Raw genomic sequence first — 16250 nt, forward strand, 5'->3', positions numbered from 1 at the left:
TGTCCCTTCAGTGACCTCTGGCTGTGAGGGCTGAAAGCACTTCCATTAGCCTGGACTCCCCTCTAAGCTTGACGCCCAGCTTGGCCCTGCTCCCTCTCAGTCTCGGCACCAGACAGTCTTTGCACTTTGGCCAGTTTCTCCTCGGATCACGTGCTGAGCAGAGCCGCTTGTTAGGTTTGGTGATGAGGTCACAGTCTGGGTGTGGATTCTTCCTCTACTTTTTAAAAAATTTATTTACTTTTGGCTGCGCTGGGTCTTCATTGCTTTGCTCGGGCTTTCTCTAGTTGTGGCGAGCGGGCGTTACTCTTTGTTGCCGTACATGGACTTCTCATCGTGATGGCTTCTCTTGTTGTGCAGCACAGGCTTCAGGCGTGCAGGCTTCATTAGTTGTGGCACACAGGCTTACTTGCTCTGTGGCCTGTGGGATCTTCCTGGACCAGGGAGTGAACCCATGTCTCCTGCAATGGCAGATGGATTCTCATCCACTGTGCCACCAGGGAAGTCCATCTACTTTCCATTTTTAAAGACATTTGTTCAAGGAAGCTCATCCGAGAAATATTGTGAGAACCAGGAAAGAGCTAAAATGTCTAATAACAGGAACTGGTAAAATTAACCATGGTACGTCTACAAAAGCAGAATAGTTTATAGCCACGCACCTGAGGAAGTCAGTTTATATTTGCCCACAAAAGGACATTTATAAAACATTATCTGTAAATGGTGGAGGGGTGCAGATCACAAAACATTAGGTATTACTGCAGGAACCCCTTTTTTTCTGAAAGTGTTTATACTTGGAAACTCTAGAAAGACACACATCAAGTCAATATTGGTGTTATCTCTGGCAGTTGAATGCTGGGTGATTTTTCATTATTTTCATGTCTGTGTTTATTTTGACTTTTGTACAATATAAATTTTATAATTACGATTGCCTTGCTTCAGGCCAATGAGCAAACTCCAGCAGACCCACTGGCTCCCTGTCTGCACATGAGCCAGTCCATGAACTCAGTCTCATCAGCTGGATGATTCCCACGCTTGCTGGGGGTCCTGCTTAGTGCGAGGCCTGACACCCATTCCTCATGCATGGGAAACTGCAGAAGGGCTTGGGCTCCGCTATGCACACCGAGAGATACACCGCTCTGAATGAGCTCATGGCATGGAAAATATCGGCCCCCTTGTTTTCTTTATCAAAGTCAACTTCCTAAAACAGTGGGCAGTCATTTCCAGGGAGACAGCTCCTCTTTCTGTCTTAGGATCACTTGACAGGTCTGCCCCAATGTGGTGTTTCCAACAGAACCTGCTGTGTCAGGAGGTGCGGGCCGTTCTGACAACGGGGAAGACTCCAGGTGGAGTGCAGAGTGCCTGAAAGATTCTGGAAGGGCACTTGCAGGAGAGAATGGAGGTATGAGTGTGAAGAAAAATCAGTCTAGGAGACTGGAGACTATAAACAAAAGTGTTGAGAAAGGGACAGAATGGAAATGCAGAGGGAGGGGAGGGGCGTCACTCTGTGCTGTACGAAAAGATGAAGAGACTGGGGTGGTATGGGTGTGTGGGTGGTGGGGAAGCACAGAGAAGAAGCAAGGCTGTGCAGTGTCACTGGAGGCCCCGTGAAGATGCCCTCATGAAGGGAGCCTGGCTGTTCCCCTGTAACCGGGAGACACCCTGGCAGGTGTGCTGGCTGTGGAAGTGGACTGAGCGGGGTGGGGCCCCAGAACCACCTGCCTCACTCACCCAAGGTGAAGCCTCTGTAGAGCTGCAGGTAGGCGGTGAAGAGGCGGGCCAGGCAGGTGAGAACCCTGCCGCTGGTCTCCCCACCGTAGATCTCGTAGCAGCAGTGGACCAGGCCGTAGGCGGAGCTCCCGTAGTGCGCCTTGTCCAGCACCCCGCACAGCAGCTCCCCTGCTCTGATGATCACCTGTGGATGGATGGCCACTGGCGTTGGTTCGGGGGAGCCCCCAGCCCCTCCCTCACTCCATGTCTTACTAACCTTATAACCCTCACCTGCCTCAAATTCTTGATGCAAAGAAGGGGATAAAGCCAGTGAGCACACAGAGAACAACATTCAGGGCTTCCCTGGTGGTTCAGTGGTAAAGAATTCATCCGCCAATGCAGGAGATGTGGGTTCAATCCCTGATCTGAGAATATCCCACATGCCCTGGAGCAACTAAGTCTGTGAGCCACAACTACTGAGCCTGTTCTCCAAAGCCCGGGAGCCACAACTGCTGAGGCCTGTGCTGCCCAACAGGAGGGGCCGCTGCAGTGAGTAGCCTCCAGGCTCTCTGCAGCTAGAGAAAAAGCCCACGCAGCAACGAGGACCCAGCACAGCCAAAAATCAAATAAACAGAATAAAAAACAGAACATTAAACAAAATTCTTTTTCGGGGACTACACCCCCTCCCCCCGCACTATAGACAGTTCAGTGTGTTCCTACGTGCCCCACTCCCATCACCCATCCATTCTTACTTGGGGTCACATATCCTTGACAAAAACTTTGTGACTGAAAAGGAATACATTTTGAGTCTAAACTTCATAACTGTGACCTTGGCCTAGGCACTTCCTCCCTGGAACCTTGGAGTAAGAAAAACATAACCTTTCTAATATCCTTCAAGGCCCGAATTTCTACTTCCCTAAAGCTTGTTTCAAGCATCAGAAGCTAATTTAAAGAAGGATTTCTAGTTTGAATTTAAATTTAAAACTAAAATTTAAACTTCTAGTTAAAGGATTTCCAATTTAAAGAAGAGTGCTACACACATTAAGCGTATGATCTACAAAGGGAAAGAAAAAGGGCATCTTGGGTTCTATTATGAATGGCATGTCTGTTAGACCCTGTGACAAAGCCTTTGTGAGTGGGGGCCCTGGGGATACTTCCCCACCAAGAAATCTTCAGTGTGGGGTCACAGTCTCACTTTCCTGCAACAGCGCCGTGTCCCCAGGGTTTGGCTGTCCTGGAGCTGCTTCTGAGGCCTGGTTCCTAGGCATGGAGCTGGGAGGTGTGAAACCTCAGCACAGGGTGATGATAGCCAGCCACTCACAGGTCTCAGGTCTGCATTTCCAAGCTTTGCAGAGTAAAGTTTGAGGCCTTTTGCTGGAAGAGCCTTCCCAAGCTGGTTAAGAGCTTTACATAGGAGTCAGGTGCTAATGGTAGGGGACTTCCCTGGTGGTCTGGTGGCTAAGAGTCTGAGCTCCCAAGGCAGGGATCTCAGGTTTAATCCCTAGGTCGAGGAACTAGATACCAGATGCCGCAACTAAGAGTTCACATGCTGCAACTAAAGCTCCCACTTGCCACAACCAAGACCTAGTACAGCCAAATAAACAAAGAAGATAGGAAATATAAATTTAAAAAGGAGTGCTAGCGGTTGACTCTACATAGCTCGGTACAACTCTTTCCTTCAAGGCATGCCTCCTCTTTCTATACATGTGCCTCCACTTCTCTGTCTTGGATTTAAATCAAGCCTCCTAAACCTGGGACTGGAAGTCTCCAATGCACACAGCTGGGCATCCATACCTGGGACTCGCACATGGAGTCGGGGTTAAAGCCGGGAACGAGCCGAGGAGACTCCTTCACCCAGGCCTTTCCGCCGATCTTTGCCTTTCCTGACAAGTTCAGGGGGATATGGTCCTCTGGGATTATGTTGATGAGCAATGTGGACACAACCTGGAAAGAAAAAGAAGACAAAGCTGATGGAAGGAAGAAAAGCTGATATGTTTCCTTTTCGGTCCACTTATGTCTTTCTTAATCCTGAAAGGCAGACATCTTCATTCTGATGAGCTATAGGTAAAGCAGAAAAAAAAAAAGAAAACCAACCAACCACCACCACCACCAACAACAAAGGGATAGTTTCTTGTCTGTGGGACAAGCTGATCTCAGATTTTTACTTTTTTGCTTATGTGATTTATGTATAATGTACAGCATGTGAGAGTTAGACCATAAAGAAGGCTGAGCACTGAAGAATTGATGCTTTCAAACTGTGGTGCTGGAGAAGACTCTTGAGAGTCCCTTGGACAGCAAGGGGATCAAACCAGTCAGTCCTAAAGGAAATCAACCCTGAATTCATTGAAAGGACTGATGCTGAAGCTCCAAAACTTTGGCCACCTGATACAAAGAGCCAACTCATTGGAAACGACCCTGATGCACGGAAAGATTGAGGTCAGGAAAAGAGGGTGACAGAGAATGAGATGGTTGGATAGCATCACTGACTTAACGGACATGAGTCTGAGCAAACTCTGGGAGATAGGGAAGGACAGGGAAGCCTGGTGTGCTGCAGTCCGAGAGTCAGACATGACTGAGCAAATGAACAACAACAGGATTAGAAACAAACACACACTATTAAGAACCTCACTTCTTAGAGTGCATAACCCCCTGACCTGAAAGTTAAGTTCCTGAATAGTTCGAGGGAAGAAAAAGAAAATAAATTGCTGTGGGCTCACAGCAGAGAAAGATTTAAATTTGTATGTGGTTTAAAAAAAAAAAAGGAGGAGGACAGCAGGATTGAAGGATACAAAGGCAGCCCTGCCATGTCAGCCCCAGGACTGGGGCGAAGGTCCAGGAACGCTCACTGGAAGCCTCCTCCTCCCATTTTCAGACCACACCAAAGCACATGACAACTGTCCCATACAATCAGTAACGTCCTCCTGCAGAAGAGCATTGACTTTCTGGTGCCAAGGAGGAAAGGATGTGAAGACTAAGAACTCAGAGCTTTCCCTCAAAAGAGCTTCAGAGAGGAGGCCCAAGTATCTGACTGAGAAGTGAGCTGCAGTGAAGCTTTGAGACTCTGGGGGTGTCCCAGTGTCCACTCCACCATACTGGTCATGAGTTGCGGTGCAAATGGTTCTGCTCTCTCAGCCTTAGCATTGTGCATGTGTAGAATACAGTTACGATCCGTTCATTCATTCAGCAATTATATGTCGAGCGCTTACTATGAACCAGGTGCTGGGGGGAGTGGTGAATAATACAGTCGCCGCCCTCAGCGGAGGCTCCAGGCCCAAGCAGATCCACACTTTGGAGGAAAATAAAGTGGTGAAGGAACAGCTAGGGTAGAGCAGGGGGAGAGAGAATACCTGGGATTTTGCATAGGATAGGCAGGGCCTTACCACCACGGAGAAGGGAGCCCAGAGGAGGTCAGATCATTCATTTCTGGCAGGAGGCTTTTCATTCAAGTGTAAAGGAAAGGTATTTGGAAGATTTTGATCACAGGAGTGACGTGCTCAGATTCCACTTTTAGCAGGATCCCCTGTTCCACATACTGACCTGGCCAAAAAGTTCCTTCGGGTTTTCCCATAACCTGTTACAGAGAAACCCAAACGAACTTTTTGGTCATCCAACACATTCCTGGCCTGGACTTCGAGGCTAAATCAATGAGGCAGAGAATAAGCCTCCCAAGTGACACTGACAAGAAGACTTGGCACTTTAGAAGCAGTCATTAAGGCAACGTGAGTGGGGAGCATGCAGGACGGAGTCTCTGTGTGGGGCCCAGCACAGGGCACACTGGTGAGGTGACAGCTTGGCCACCCGATGGGCTGCCACACGATTCACTGTTACAGAGCTGATCCCTGAAATTGATTTGCCTGGAATTAATTATGTCTACTTGAAAGGCTGGGGAGTCCTGCTTAAATCAGTATGGCCATCCTCTCAATCTGTTGTTGCTGAGTTGCTAAGTCATGTACCACTCTTTCACAACCCCTACAACTGGACTGTAGCCTGCCAGTGTCCTCTGTCCATGGGATTTCCTAGTCAAGAATACTGGAGTGGGTTGTTCTTTCTTTCTCCAAGGGATCTTCCTGACCTAGGGATCTAACCCGCTTCTCCTGTATCTCCTGCACTGGCAGGCGGACTTTTTACCACCAAGCCACCTGGGAAGCTCTCATTCACTCTATGTGTATATATGTTCAAAAAGTCACGTTTGAGTCTTTGCAACCTGCCAGGCTCCTCTGTCTATGGAAAATTTCCAGGCAAGAATACTGGAGCAGGTTGCCATTTCCTCCTCCAGGGAATCTTCCCAACCCAGGGATCAAATCCATATCTCTTGCGTCTCCTGTATGGGCAGGCAGATTCTTTACCACTGCACCACCTATGCAGCTACTAACAGAAAGTCAAGGGAGGCAACTTCACAAACAGCCCACATGGGAGCAGCTGTACCTGGGATGACCATGGGTCAGTTCTGGAGAGGCCAAGAGCATGCATTCCCAAGGAAGAAATAGGCTTGAGGCAGGCAGACCGGTTGGACAGGTCCTGGGGCGGCGAGGGGGTAGGTAGGCGGGGCAGGGTTGGACGGCATTGGGAGCCATCGGCTGGCATCAACAGCTCTTTGTATGCCTGTACCAGGCCCATAAAGAAGGTTCTGTACGTACACAATGGGGTCAGGGCGGTTACGAGAGCAGCTGTCTTTTCATGCATGTGCTCCAGGAGCTGGGGAACAGCTGGCAACAACATTGTTACAGAAAGCAGACAATACTCCTTGTATCTCTGAGGAAAATGACCAGGGAGGTCTTGGCCCTTAGTCTTCACAAGGCCAGCACTGGCAGGACAGAGGGTAAGGAGGAAAGATAGCAGGGTGCCTTCCCTGGGATGCTGACTACGAGCTGCACTTAAACCACAGTGCCACATGCACAGTGGGAACTGCCAGCTGGGCACAGTCAGGATGGGAAGTCTGGCAGAAGGGTAACACATGCAACCATATACATGTAAGGAAGAGAGATGGACCTGCCACTTCATCTGTAAAATCAAGGGAGCAGGAAACGCACCTGACAATCTCAATACCCTTTCACGATACAAACAGTCAACAGATTTGGAATAGGCAGCAACATCATCCACCTGATGAAGGCGAGGCACTGATGTAAAAACTACCACTGCCATGTGGAAGACAATAACATACTATTGAAAGAAGTTAAAGAAGACCTAAGTAAATGAAAAGACATCATGGATTGGACGACTTAATATTGTTAAGATGGCAACACTTTCCAAATTGATCTACACGTTCAATGCAATCCCTATTAAAATTCCAACTTGCATAACTGACAAGTTGGCCCTAAAATTCAAATGGGAATGCAAGGGACCCCAAATGGTCAAAACAATCTTGAGAAAGTAGACAAAACTGAAGGACTCATATTTCCAGATTTTAAAATTTATTACAAAGCTACAGTAATCAGGACATGGGTTCCCAGGTGGCATGAGTGGTAAAGAACCCACCTGCCAATGCAGGAGACATAAGACATGGGCTCGATCTCCAGATTGGGAAGATCCCCTGGAGGAGGGCATGGCAAGTCATTCTAGTATTCTTGCCTGGAGAATCCCCATGGACAGAGGAGCATGGTGGGCTGCAGTCCATGGGGTCACAAAGAGTCGGACACAACTGAAGCGACGGCACACAGCACTCATTGGCGTAAAGACAGACATACTGACCAATGGAACAGAAATAAGAGTCTAAAAGTAAACCCATACCTCAGTGGCTTATTGATTAATAAGAACATTCAATGGGGCAAGAATAGTTTTATTAACAAATGATGCTGAGACAACTGCATATCTACCAACAAAAGAATAAAGGTGGACCCCTATCTCATAATACACAGAAAAATTAACTGAAAATGTATCAAAGACATAAATGTCAGGGAGAAAACCATAAAACTCTTAGTTGGAAACACAGCTGTAAACCTGTGTGACCTTGGAATTGGCAAAAGTTTCTAAGATATAACACCAAAAGTACAAGGAACAACAAAAAAAGTTGATAAATAGGATTTCATGAAAATTTTTAAAAATTATGTGTCAAAGGACACTGTCAAGAGAGAAAAAAAGAACCCATAAAATGGGAGAAAATACCTGTGTTCTCATATATGTGATACAGATCTGGTAGCCAGAATATATAAAGAAATGTTAAGAATTTAACAATAAAAAGACAAACAACCCAATTAATAAGTGGGCAAAGGGCATATATAGACATATCTCCAAAGAAGATATTACAAATGGCCAGTAAGCACATGAAAAGCTGCTCAATATTATTAATCATTCAATTCAGTTCAGTCGCTTAGTCATGCCCAACTCTTTGCGACCCCATGAATCGCAGCACACCAGGCCTCCCCGTCCATCACCAACTCCCAGAGCTTACTCAAACTCAAGTCCATTGAGTCAGTGATGCCATCCAGCCATCTCATCCTCTGTCATCCCCTTCTCCTCCCGCCCCCAATCCCTCCCAGCATCAGGGTCTTTTCCAATGAGTCAACTCTTCGCATGAGGTGGCCACAGTATTGGAGTTTCAGCTTCAGCATCAGTCCTTCCAATGAACACCCAGGACTGAACTCCTTTAGGATGGAACCCGTGAAGTCCAAGGGACTCTCAAGCGTCTTCTCTAACACCACAGTTCAAAAGCATCAATTCTTCGGCGCTCAGCTTTCTTCACAGTCCAACTCTCACATCCATACATGACCACAGGAAAAACCATAGCCTTGACTAGATGGACCTTTGTTGGCAAAGTAGTGTCTCTGCTTTTTAATATGCTGTCTAGGTTGGTCATAACTTTCCTTCCAAGGAGTAGGCGTCTTTTAATTCCAAGGCTGCAATCACCATCTGCAGTGATTTTGGAGCCCAGAAAAACAGTCAGCCACTGTTTCCACTGTTTCCCCATCTATTTTCCATGAAGTGATGGGACCAGATGCCATGATCTTAGTTTTCTGAATGTTGAGCTTTAAGCCAACTTTTTCACTCTCCTCTTTCACTTTCATCAAGAGGCTTTTAGTTCTTCTTCACTTTCTGCCATAAGGGTGATCAAATTGCCAACATCTGCTGGATCATCGAAAAAGCAAGAGAGTTCCAGAAAAACATCTATTTCTGCTTGATTGACTATGCCAAAGCCTTTGATTGTGTGGATCATAATAAACTGTGGGAAATTACCAGACCACCTGACCTGCCTCTTGAGAAACCTATATGCAGGTGAGGAAGCAACAGTTAGAACTGGACATGGAACAACAGACTGGTTCCAAATAGGAAAAGGAGTATGTCAAGGCTGTATATTGTCACCCTGCTTATTTAACATATTAATCATTATGGAAAGGCAAATGAAAACCATAATGAAAAACTACTTCACAAGATGGTTATTTTATTTTATTATTATTTGGCTGTGCCACTTGCTTATAAGATCTTAGATCCCTGATCAGGGTTCAAACTCAAGTCCTGGGAGTGAAAGTGCCAAGTCCTAACCATTGCACTGCCAGAGAACTCCCCTAAGATGGTTATTTTAAAAATAAAAGAAAAATAAATGTTGGTGAATATGGAGAAATTGGAACCCTCATGTACTGTTGGTGGGGATGTAAAATTGTAAGCTGCCTTGGAAAACAGTTTGGTAGTTCCTCAAAGAAGTTAATTCCCATATGACCCAGTGACTTCTCTCTTAGCTATATATTCAAGAGAATTGAAAGTACGTGTTCATATAAATGAGTGCATCAGTTTCATGCACCAGTTATGCATGAATACTCATTACAGCCTTATTTGTAACAGCCAAAAAGTGGAAACAAGCCAAATTATCCATTTATCAACTGACAAGTGAATAACAGGTGGAATATCCATACAATGGAATATTATTCAGCCATGAAAAGAAATGAGGTACTGTTCACGCTACAACATGGATGAATGGTGAAACCATTATGTTAACTAAAAGAAACAAGCCATAAAAGGGTACCTATTGTATGATACCATTTATATGAAATGTCTCAAACAGGCAAATGAATAGAGACAGAAAGTGATAGCCAGGGGTGGGGGAGGGAGGAATTAGGGCTGAATGCTAATAGGAACAGAGTTTCTTTTGGGGATTATGGAAATGTTCTGGAATTAGACAGTAGAAATGGTTGCACCACAGAGAATACACTAAAAATAAGCACTGAATCATACACTTACTAAAAATGGTAAAGTTTATGGTATGAATTATAGCTCAATTAAAAAAAACAAACAAGGGTGGCAGACAAGATTCTGGGTCTCTTCCTGCACTAATATTGTAGAAGTGTATAATTTACTTTCTGGTCATAAACTATGCTAGGAATAAAAGACCATCCACAATATTCTCAGGGAACTAAGATCCCACAAGTTGCATGGTGTGGCCAAACAGGAAAATAACTGGACACTCATTAAATATTTGCCATTAGAGGGACAGTTAAATCAACTATCAGTTCAGTTCAGTCGCTTAGTCGTGTCCGACTCTTTGCAGCTCCATGAATTGCAGCACGCCAGGCCTCCCTATCCATCACCAACTCCTGGAGTTCACTCAAACTCATGACCATCTTGTCGGTGATGCCATCCAGCCATCTCATCCTCTGTCATCCCCTTTTCCTCCCGCCCCCAATCCCTCCCAGCATCAGAGTCTTTTCCAATGAGTCAACTATAGAATATCCATATTACTGGGTACAACACAGAACGGGTTAAGAAGAATGAAGTCAATCTACATGTACAGACAGAGAATGAACCCCATAATAGACGATTATCATAGCATGCCTATTCAGTCGTGTCTGACTCTTTGCAACCCCAAGGACTGTAGCCTGCCAGGCTCCTCTGTCCATGGAATTCTCCAGGCAAGAAGACTGGAGTGGGTTGCCATTTCTTACTCCAGGGGATCTTCCTGATCCAGGGATGGAACCCACGTCTCCTGCACTGGCAGGCAGATTCTTTGATCACTGTGACATCTGAGAAGCCCACAGATCATTAAATGAACTAAGTATGTCACAAACCAATTATAAGAAACATTCTAGCACATGAAAAGAGTTAAATAAACTTCTTGCCATATCTGAAGTATGTTAGGGTGGTTCAAATTGCCTGAAATAATGGGATTTCTTGAAATAATGGAAATAATGTCATTCCCTTTGGAGGACCTGACAGCTCATTTAAAGTAAGCCATCTTACAGATCAGTTAAAATTGAGGTCCACATACCTATGGATAAGGAAAATGCATGTCTCAGGCAACAGAATAACATGGATAAAGAAGCAGTCTGAAATACAAACTCAAAACTGACTGTCAAATCTAGTCATGGTTCATGGTTCCCCTGAGTAGGTACATGATTTCATTTTTATTTCTTCTCTGTGAGAGTATGCACTTAGATGAACAATGGAATTGGAAAGAGAAGAAATTTTTCCTTTTTCCTTTGATATTACTATCTCTTTAAATAAAAACTTACATTACACTTCTATAGTTAATAAATGAAATCAGCAAGGTTGTGGAATACAAGGACAATATACACAATTAGTTGTATTTCTATATACTAACCATAAACAAATAGGCAATTCAATAAATAAAATCATCTATAATAGCAATACCTAGGAATGAATCTAAGGAAAGATGAACAAGACTTCTATGTCACTGAAAGAATGGAATATTCAGTACTGGAAATGTGTCCATTCTCCCTAAAGTGATCTGTAGATGCAATGTAATTCTAATAAAACTCTTAGTAGCTATTTTTTGGCAGAAATGTACAAGATGGCTTTGAAATTTACATGGAAATTCATGGGGCCAAGAATATTCAAGACAGTCTTAAAAAACAATGCTGGAGACTATACTATCAAAAATCAAAACTTATTATAAAACTACAATAATTAAGAGTGTAGTATTGGTGCAATGGAATCAAACAACCAAAGGAACTGAAATGAATCCAGTAGACCTACATGTATGCAATGAGTTGATTTAGGACACAAGAGATACTAAAGAGCAGAGGAAAAGCAAACATCTTTTCATCAGTTACGTCATGTCAACAGGATAGTCCTCCAGGGAAACAATGAATCCTGACCCCTACCTCACACCAACACACCCACAAAACCCAACTCCAGGCAGAAGCAGAGCTAAACGCGAATGGCGAAACAATAAAACTGCTCAACAGCGACACAGAGACATATCTTAGCGACCTTGGGGCAGGCAAATAATTTTTATACAGGACTAGCCACAAAAGGCAAACCCTGGTGAATTATATTACATAAAATAAAGATCTTACATATTACATATTTTATATTACATAAAATAAAGATCATTAGAAAACAGCATTAAGTGAAAGGGCAAAAAGGCTGGCCATCAAGTAGAAGGTATTTGTAATACCTGTAATCTGGTAATGGACCTACACAAGGATATACTTCTAAAACTCTAATCTATTAATAAGAGAATGGCATAGGATTGAAAAAAGGCAAAAGACTTGAATAGGAACTTCACAAAAGGTGAGATCCCAATGGCCATAAGGATAAAAAGAAGTGCTCAAACTCATTTGTTACTGTGCGTGCTAAGTCTCTTCAGTTGGGTCTGACTCTGTGTGACCCTATGGACTGTAGCCCACCAGGCTCCTCTGTCCATGGGGTTCTCCAGGTAAGAACACTAGAATGGGTTGCCACGTCCTCCTCCAGGGGATCTTCCCAACCCAAGGATCGAACCCACGTCTCTTCTCTTGCATTGGCAGGCAAGTACTGCTGAGAATAAGGAGCAACCATAACTCTCCTGCCCTGCTGATGGAGGTGTAAACTGCTACAGTCACTTTGAAAAACTGTTTACTAAACTATCTATTACAGTTGAAGGTAGATCTTATGACTCAGCAATTTGATTCCCTGGTATTTACCCATGAAAATGCATATATATGTTCAATAAGAGACATATACAAAAATGTTCACAGCAGCCCTATTTGTAACAGCCAAATGAAGATGACTGAAGACAACTCAAACATCCATTAATGGTAAAGTGAACAAGTATATAATGGTATAGTCACATAATATAAGAAAACCACTCAAGAGGCTGTATGAAATGCTCTGGAAAAACAGCCTAAGACTCAATTTGTTAGGGTAGTACAAACATTTCCCAAGCTAAGTTCCTTATCTCCTGATTCAAAACATGGCTTTTCTCTGTAGAATTAGACTGGGTCACTAACAAATTCTTATGCAGCGCAGTAACTGTTCCCTTCTTTCATCTACTTGTACAGAAATAACAGCCTGTACCAACCTTTCAAGAAACCCGGAAAAATCTCAAATCTGGGCCTATTTTCTAATTTTACTTGGTTATACAGTAAGCAGAGCCCAGAAATGTTAAATTATTCCTAACACAAACCAAATTATTCTATCATTTTGATCTTTTTTGTATCAAATTTTTGTTCATCTACATTTTTAACATGGTTCTGTTATTATGCAGAGAACTGTGTGGTCTATTTCTTCTTTCAACATTACGTTGAAAATTTTCCAGACTGTTACACAATGCTTTAAAGCCACTATTTTAAACTACACAAAGCTTCCCTGGTGGCTCAGACAGTAAAGAATCCGCCTGCATGTGGGAGACCTGTGTTTGATCCCTGCATTGGGAAGATACCCTGGAAGAGGGCACGGCAACCCACGCCAGTATTCTTGCCTGAAGAATCCCCATGGACAGAGGAACCTGGCGAGCTACAGTCCATGGGGTTGCAAAGAGTCGGACACGACTGAGTGACTAAGCACAGCACAGAACAATATCTTAATAAATAGATGTCCCACAATTTACACAGCCCCAGTGCTGACTATCTAGATTTTGCTAATATTCCACCACTATAAACCATGATGTCATGGACTGCTTTTTTCAAGTAGCTTTTATCAATAATACATTTCAGATGATTTCCTTTGGCAGGATTCTCAGACTGAGGTGGATGAACATATCTGTAGCTCTGGTTATGTAGTCTTTGTCCACTATTTGGTCCTATTTTGAACACACTGCTTACATTTAAACAAAATTCTAATAAATTCTGGATGGTTCAGTTCAGTTCAGCTGCTCAGTCGTGTCCGACTCTTTGCGACCCCATGAATTGCAGCACACCAGGCCTCCCTGTCCATCACCAACTCCTGGAGTTCACTCAAACCCATGTCCATTGAGTCCGTGATGCCATCCAACCATCTCATCCTCTGTTGTCCCCTTCTCCTCCCATCCTCAATCTTGCCCAGCATTAGGGTCTTTTCAAATGAGTCAGCTCTTTGTATCAGGTGGCCGAAGTATTGCAGTTTCAGCTTCAGCATCAGTCCTGCCAATGAACACCTGGGACTGATCTCCTCTAGAATGCACTGGTTGGATCTCCTTGCAGTCCAAGGGACTCTCAAGAGTCTTCTCCAACACCACAGTTCAAAAGCATCAATTCTTTGGTGCTCAGTTTTCTTTATAGTCCAACTCTCACATCCATGCATGACTACTGGAAAAACCATAGCCTTGACTAGACGGACCTTTGTTGGCAAAGTAATGTCTCTGCTCTTCAATATGCTGTCTAGGTTGGTCATAACTTTCCTTCCAAGGAGCAGGCGTCTTTTAATTTCATGGCTGCAATCACCATCTGCAGTGATTTTGGAGCCCAGAAAAATAAAGGCAGCCACTGTTTCCACTGTTTCCCCCTCTATTTGCCATGAAGTGATGGGACTGGATGCCAAGATCTGAGTTTACTTAACACTTAAAATCCCTTTATTTCTAAGATAACTTGAGATGGCTTACAAAATAAACATACATAAAAAAGAAATTAAAAAATTATAAACAGGAATAATAAGTGGACAAGTAAATGTTGTTGTTGTTTAGTCACTAAGCTTGTACAACTTTTTCACAACCCCATGGACTGCAGCCGGCCAGGCTCATCTGTCCATGAGATTCTCCAGGCAAGAATACTGGAGTGGGTTGCCATGCCCTCCTCCAGGGGATCTTCCCAACCCAGGGATCAAACCCACATCTCCTGCATTGGTGGGTGGATTTCTTGGCCACTGAGCCACCAGGGAAGCCTGGACAAATACATATATCCAACTAAATTAGCGGCTAGCCAACTACAGCCTATAGACCAAATGTGGCCCACCATGTGCCTTTGTGAAATAGAAGCTGAAATGAATCATAGGCAGGCTCATTCCAAAGCCTTGTCTGTGCCTGCTTTCACGTTATCATAGCAGAGCTGCGTAGCTGTGATTTACAGATCGTATGCCCAACAAACCCTAAAATATTTTCTATTTGGCTTTTATAAAAAATAGCTTACCAATTCCTGAACTAGACTATCCATAATTATAGATTTTAATCTTAAACTGCAAAATTCCCCTACTATTCTGTTAAATCAGCTTCTGTTTCTGGTCAGGATAGAGCCATGGTGACCTGATTTCACATCCACCAGATATAACAAAAACAAAAGCAGACATGAATATGAAACAGTGGTTTCAATACAATGCACATTAGCAAATGAAGGACGCAGAACAGCAATGACATAGTAGACTTGAACCTTGTTTTGCTGTTGCTCAGTCAGCCAGTCTTGCCCAACTCTTTGTGATCCCATGGACTGCAGCATCCCAGGCTTCGCTGTCCATCATTGACTCTGGGAGCTTGCTCAAACTCAGGTCCATTGAGTCAGTAATGCCATCCAACCATCTTTATCCTCTGTTGTCCCCTTCTCCTGCCTTCAGTCTTTCCCAGCATCAGGGTCTTTTCCAATCAGTCAGCTCTTCGCATCAGGTGGCCAAAGCACTGGAGCTTTAGCTTCAGCATCAGTCCTTCTAATTAATATTCAGGGTTGATTTCCTTAAGGATTGACTGGTTTGATCTCATTGCAGTCCAAGGGACCCTCAAGAGTTCTCCAATACGACATTTCAAAAGCATCAATCCTTTGGTTCTCAGATTTCTTTATGGTCCAACTCTCACATCCATACATGACTACTGGAAAAACCATAGCTTTGACTAGACGGACCTTTGTTGGCAAAGTAATGTCTCTGCTTTTGAATATGCTGTCTAGGTTGGTCACAGCTTTTCTTCCAAACAGCAACCATCTTTTAATTTTATGGCTGCAGTCACAACTTGCAGTGACTTTGAGCCCCCCAAAATAAAGTCTCTCACTATTTCCAATGTTTCCTCATTAGTTGCCATGAATTGATGGGACCAGATGCCATGATCTTCATTTTTTGAATGTTGAATTTTAAGCCAGCTTTTTCACTCCCCTCTTTCACCTTCATCAAGAAGTTCTTTAGTTCCTCTTCACTTTCTGACATAAGGGTCGTGTCATCTGCATATCTGAGGTTATTGATATTTCTCCCAGCAATCTTGATTCCATCTTGTGCTTCATCCAGCCTGGTATTTTGCATGATGTACTCTGCATGTAAGTTAAGCAAGCAGGGTGACTATATATAGCCTTGACATACTCCTTTCCCAATTTGGAACCAGTCCATTGTTCCATGTCCAGTTCTAACTGTTGCTTCTTGACCTTCATACAGGTTCTCATGAGGCAGGTAAGGTGGTCTGGTATTCCCATGTCTTTTAAGAATTTTCAGTTTTTTGTGATTCACACAAA

General features: G+C 43.8%; 1 protein-coding gene across 2 annotated transcripts in view; it reads right to left on the reverse strand.

The window, feature by feature from the left end:
• POLR1A (RNA polymerase I subunit A) overlaps window positions 1–16250 on the reverse strand; it is an 85223-nt gene that overhangs the window by 24446 nt on the left and 44527 nt on the right. For both annotated transcript variants that reach the window (XM_004005884.5, XM_060412103.1), the window contains exons 15-16: window positions 3499–3648; window positions 1726–1909 (exon numbers count right to left, since the gene is read on the reverse strand). In XM_004005884.5, coding sequence (XP_004005933.2) covers window positions 1726–1909; window positions 3499–3648 — 334 coding nt within the window. The remainder of the gene's footprint in view (window positions 1–1725; window positions 1910–3498; window positions 3649–16250) is intronic.

This window comes from Ovis aries, chromosome 3 (assembly GCF_016772045.2).
Source record: "Ovis aries strain OAR_USU_Benz2616 breed Rambouillet chromosome 3, ARS-UI_Ramb_v3.0, whole genome shotgun sequence".
Classification (NCBI taxonomy): domain Eukaryota; kingdom Metazoa; phylum Chordata; class Mammalia; order Artiodactyla; family Bovidae; genus Ovis; species Ovis aries.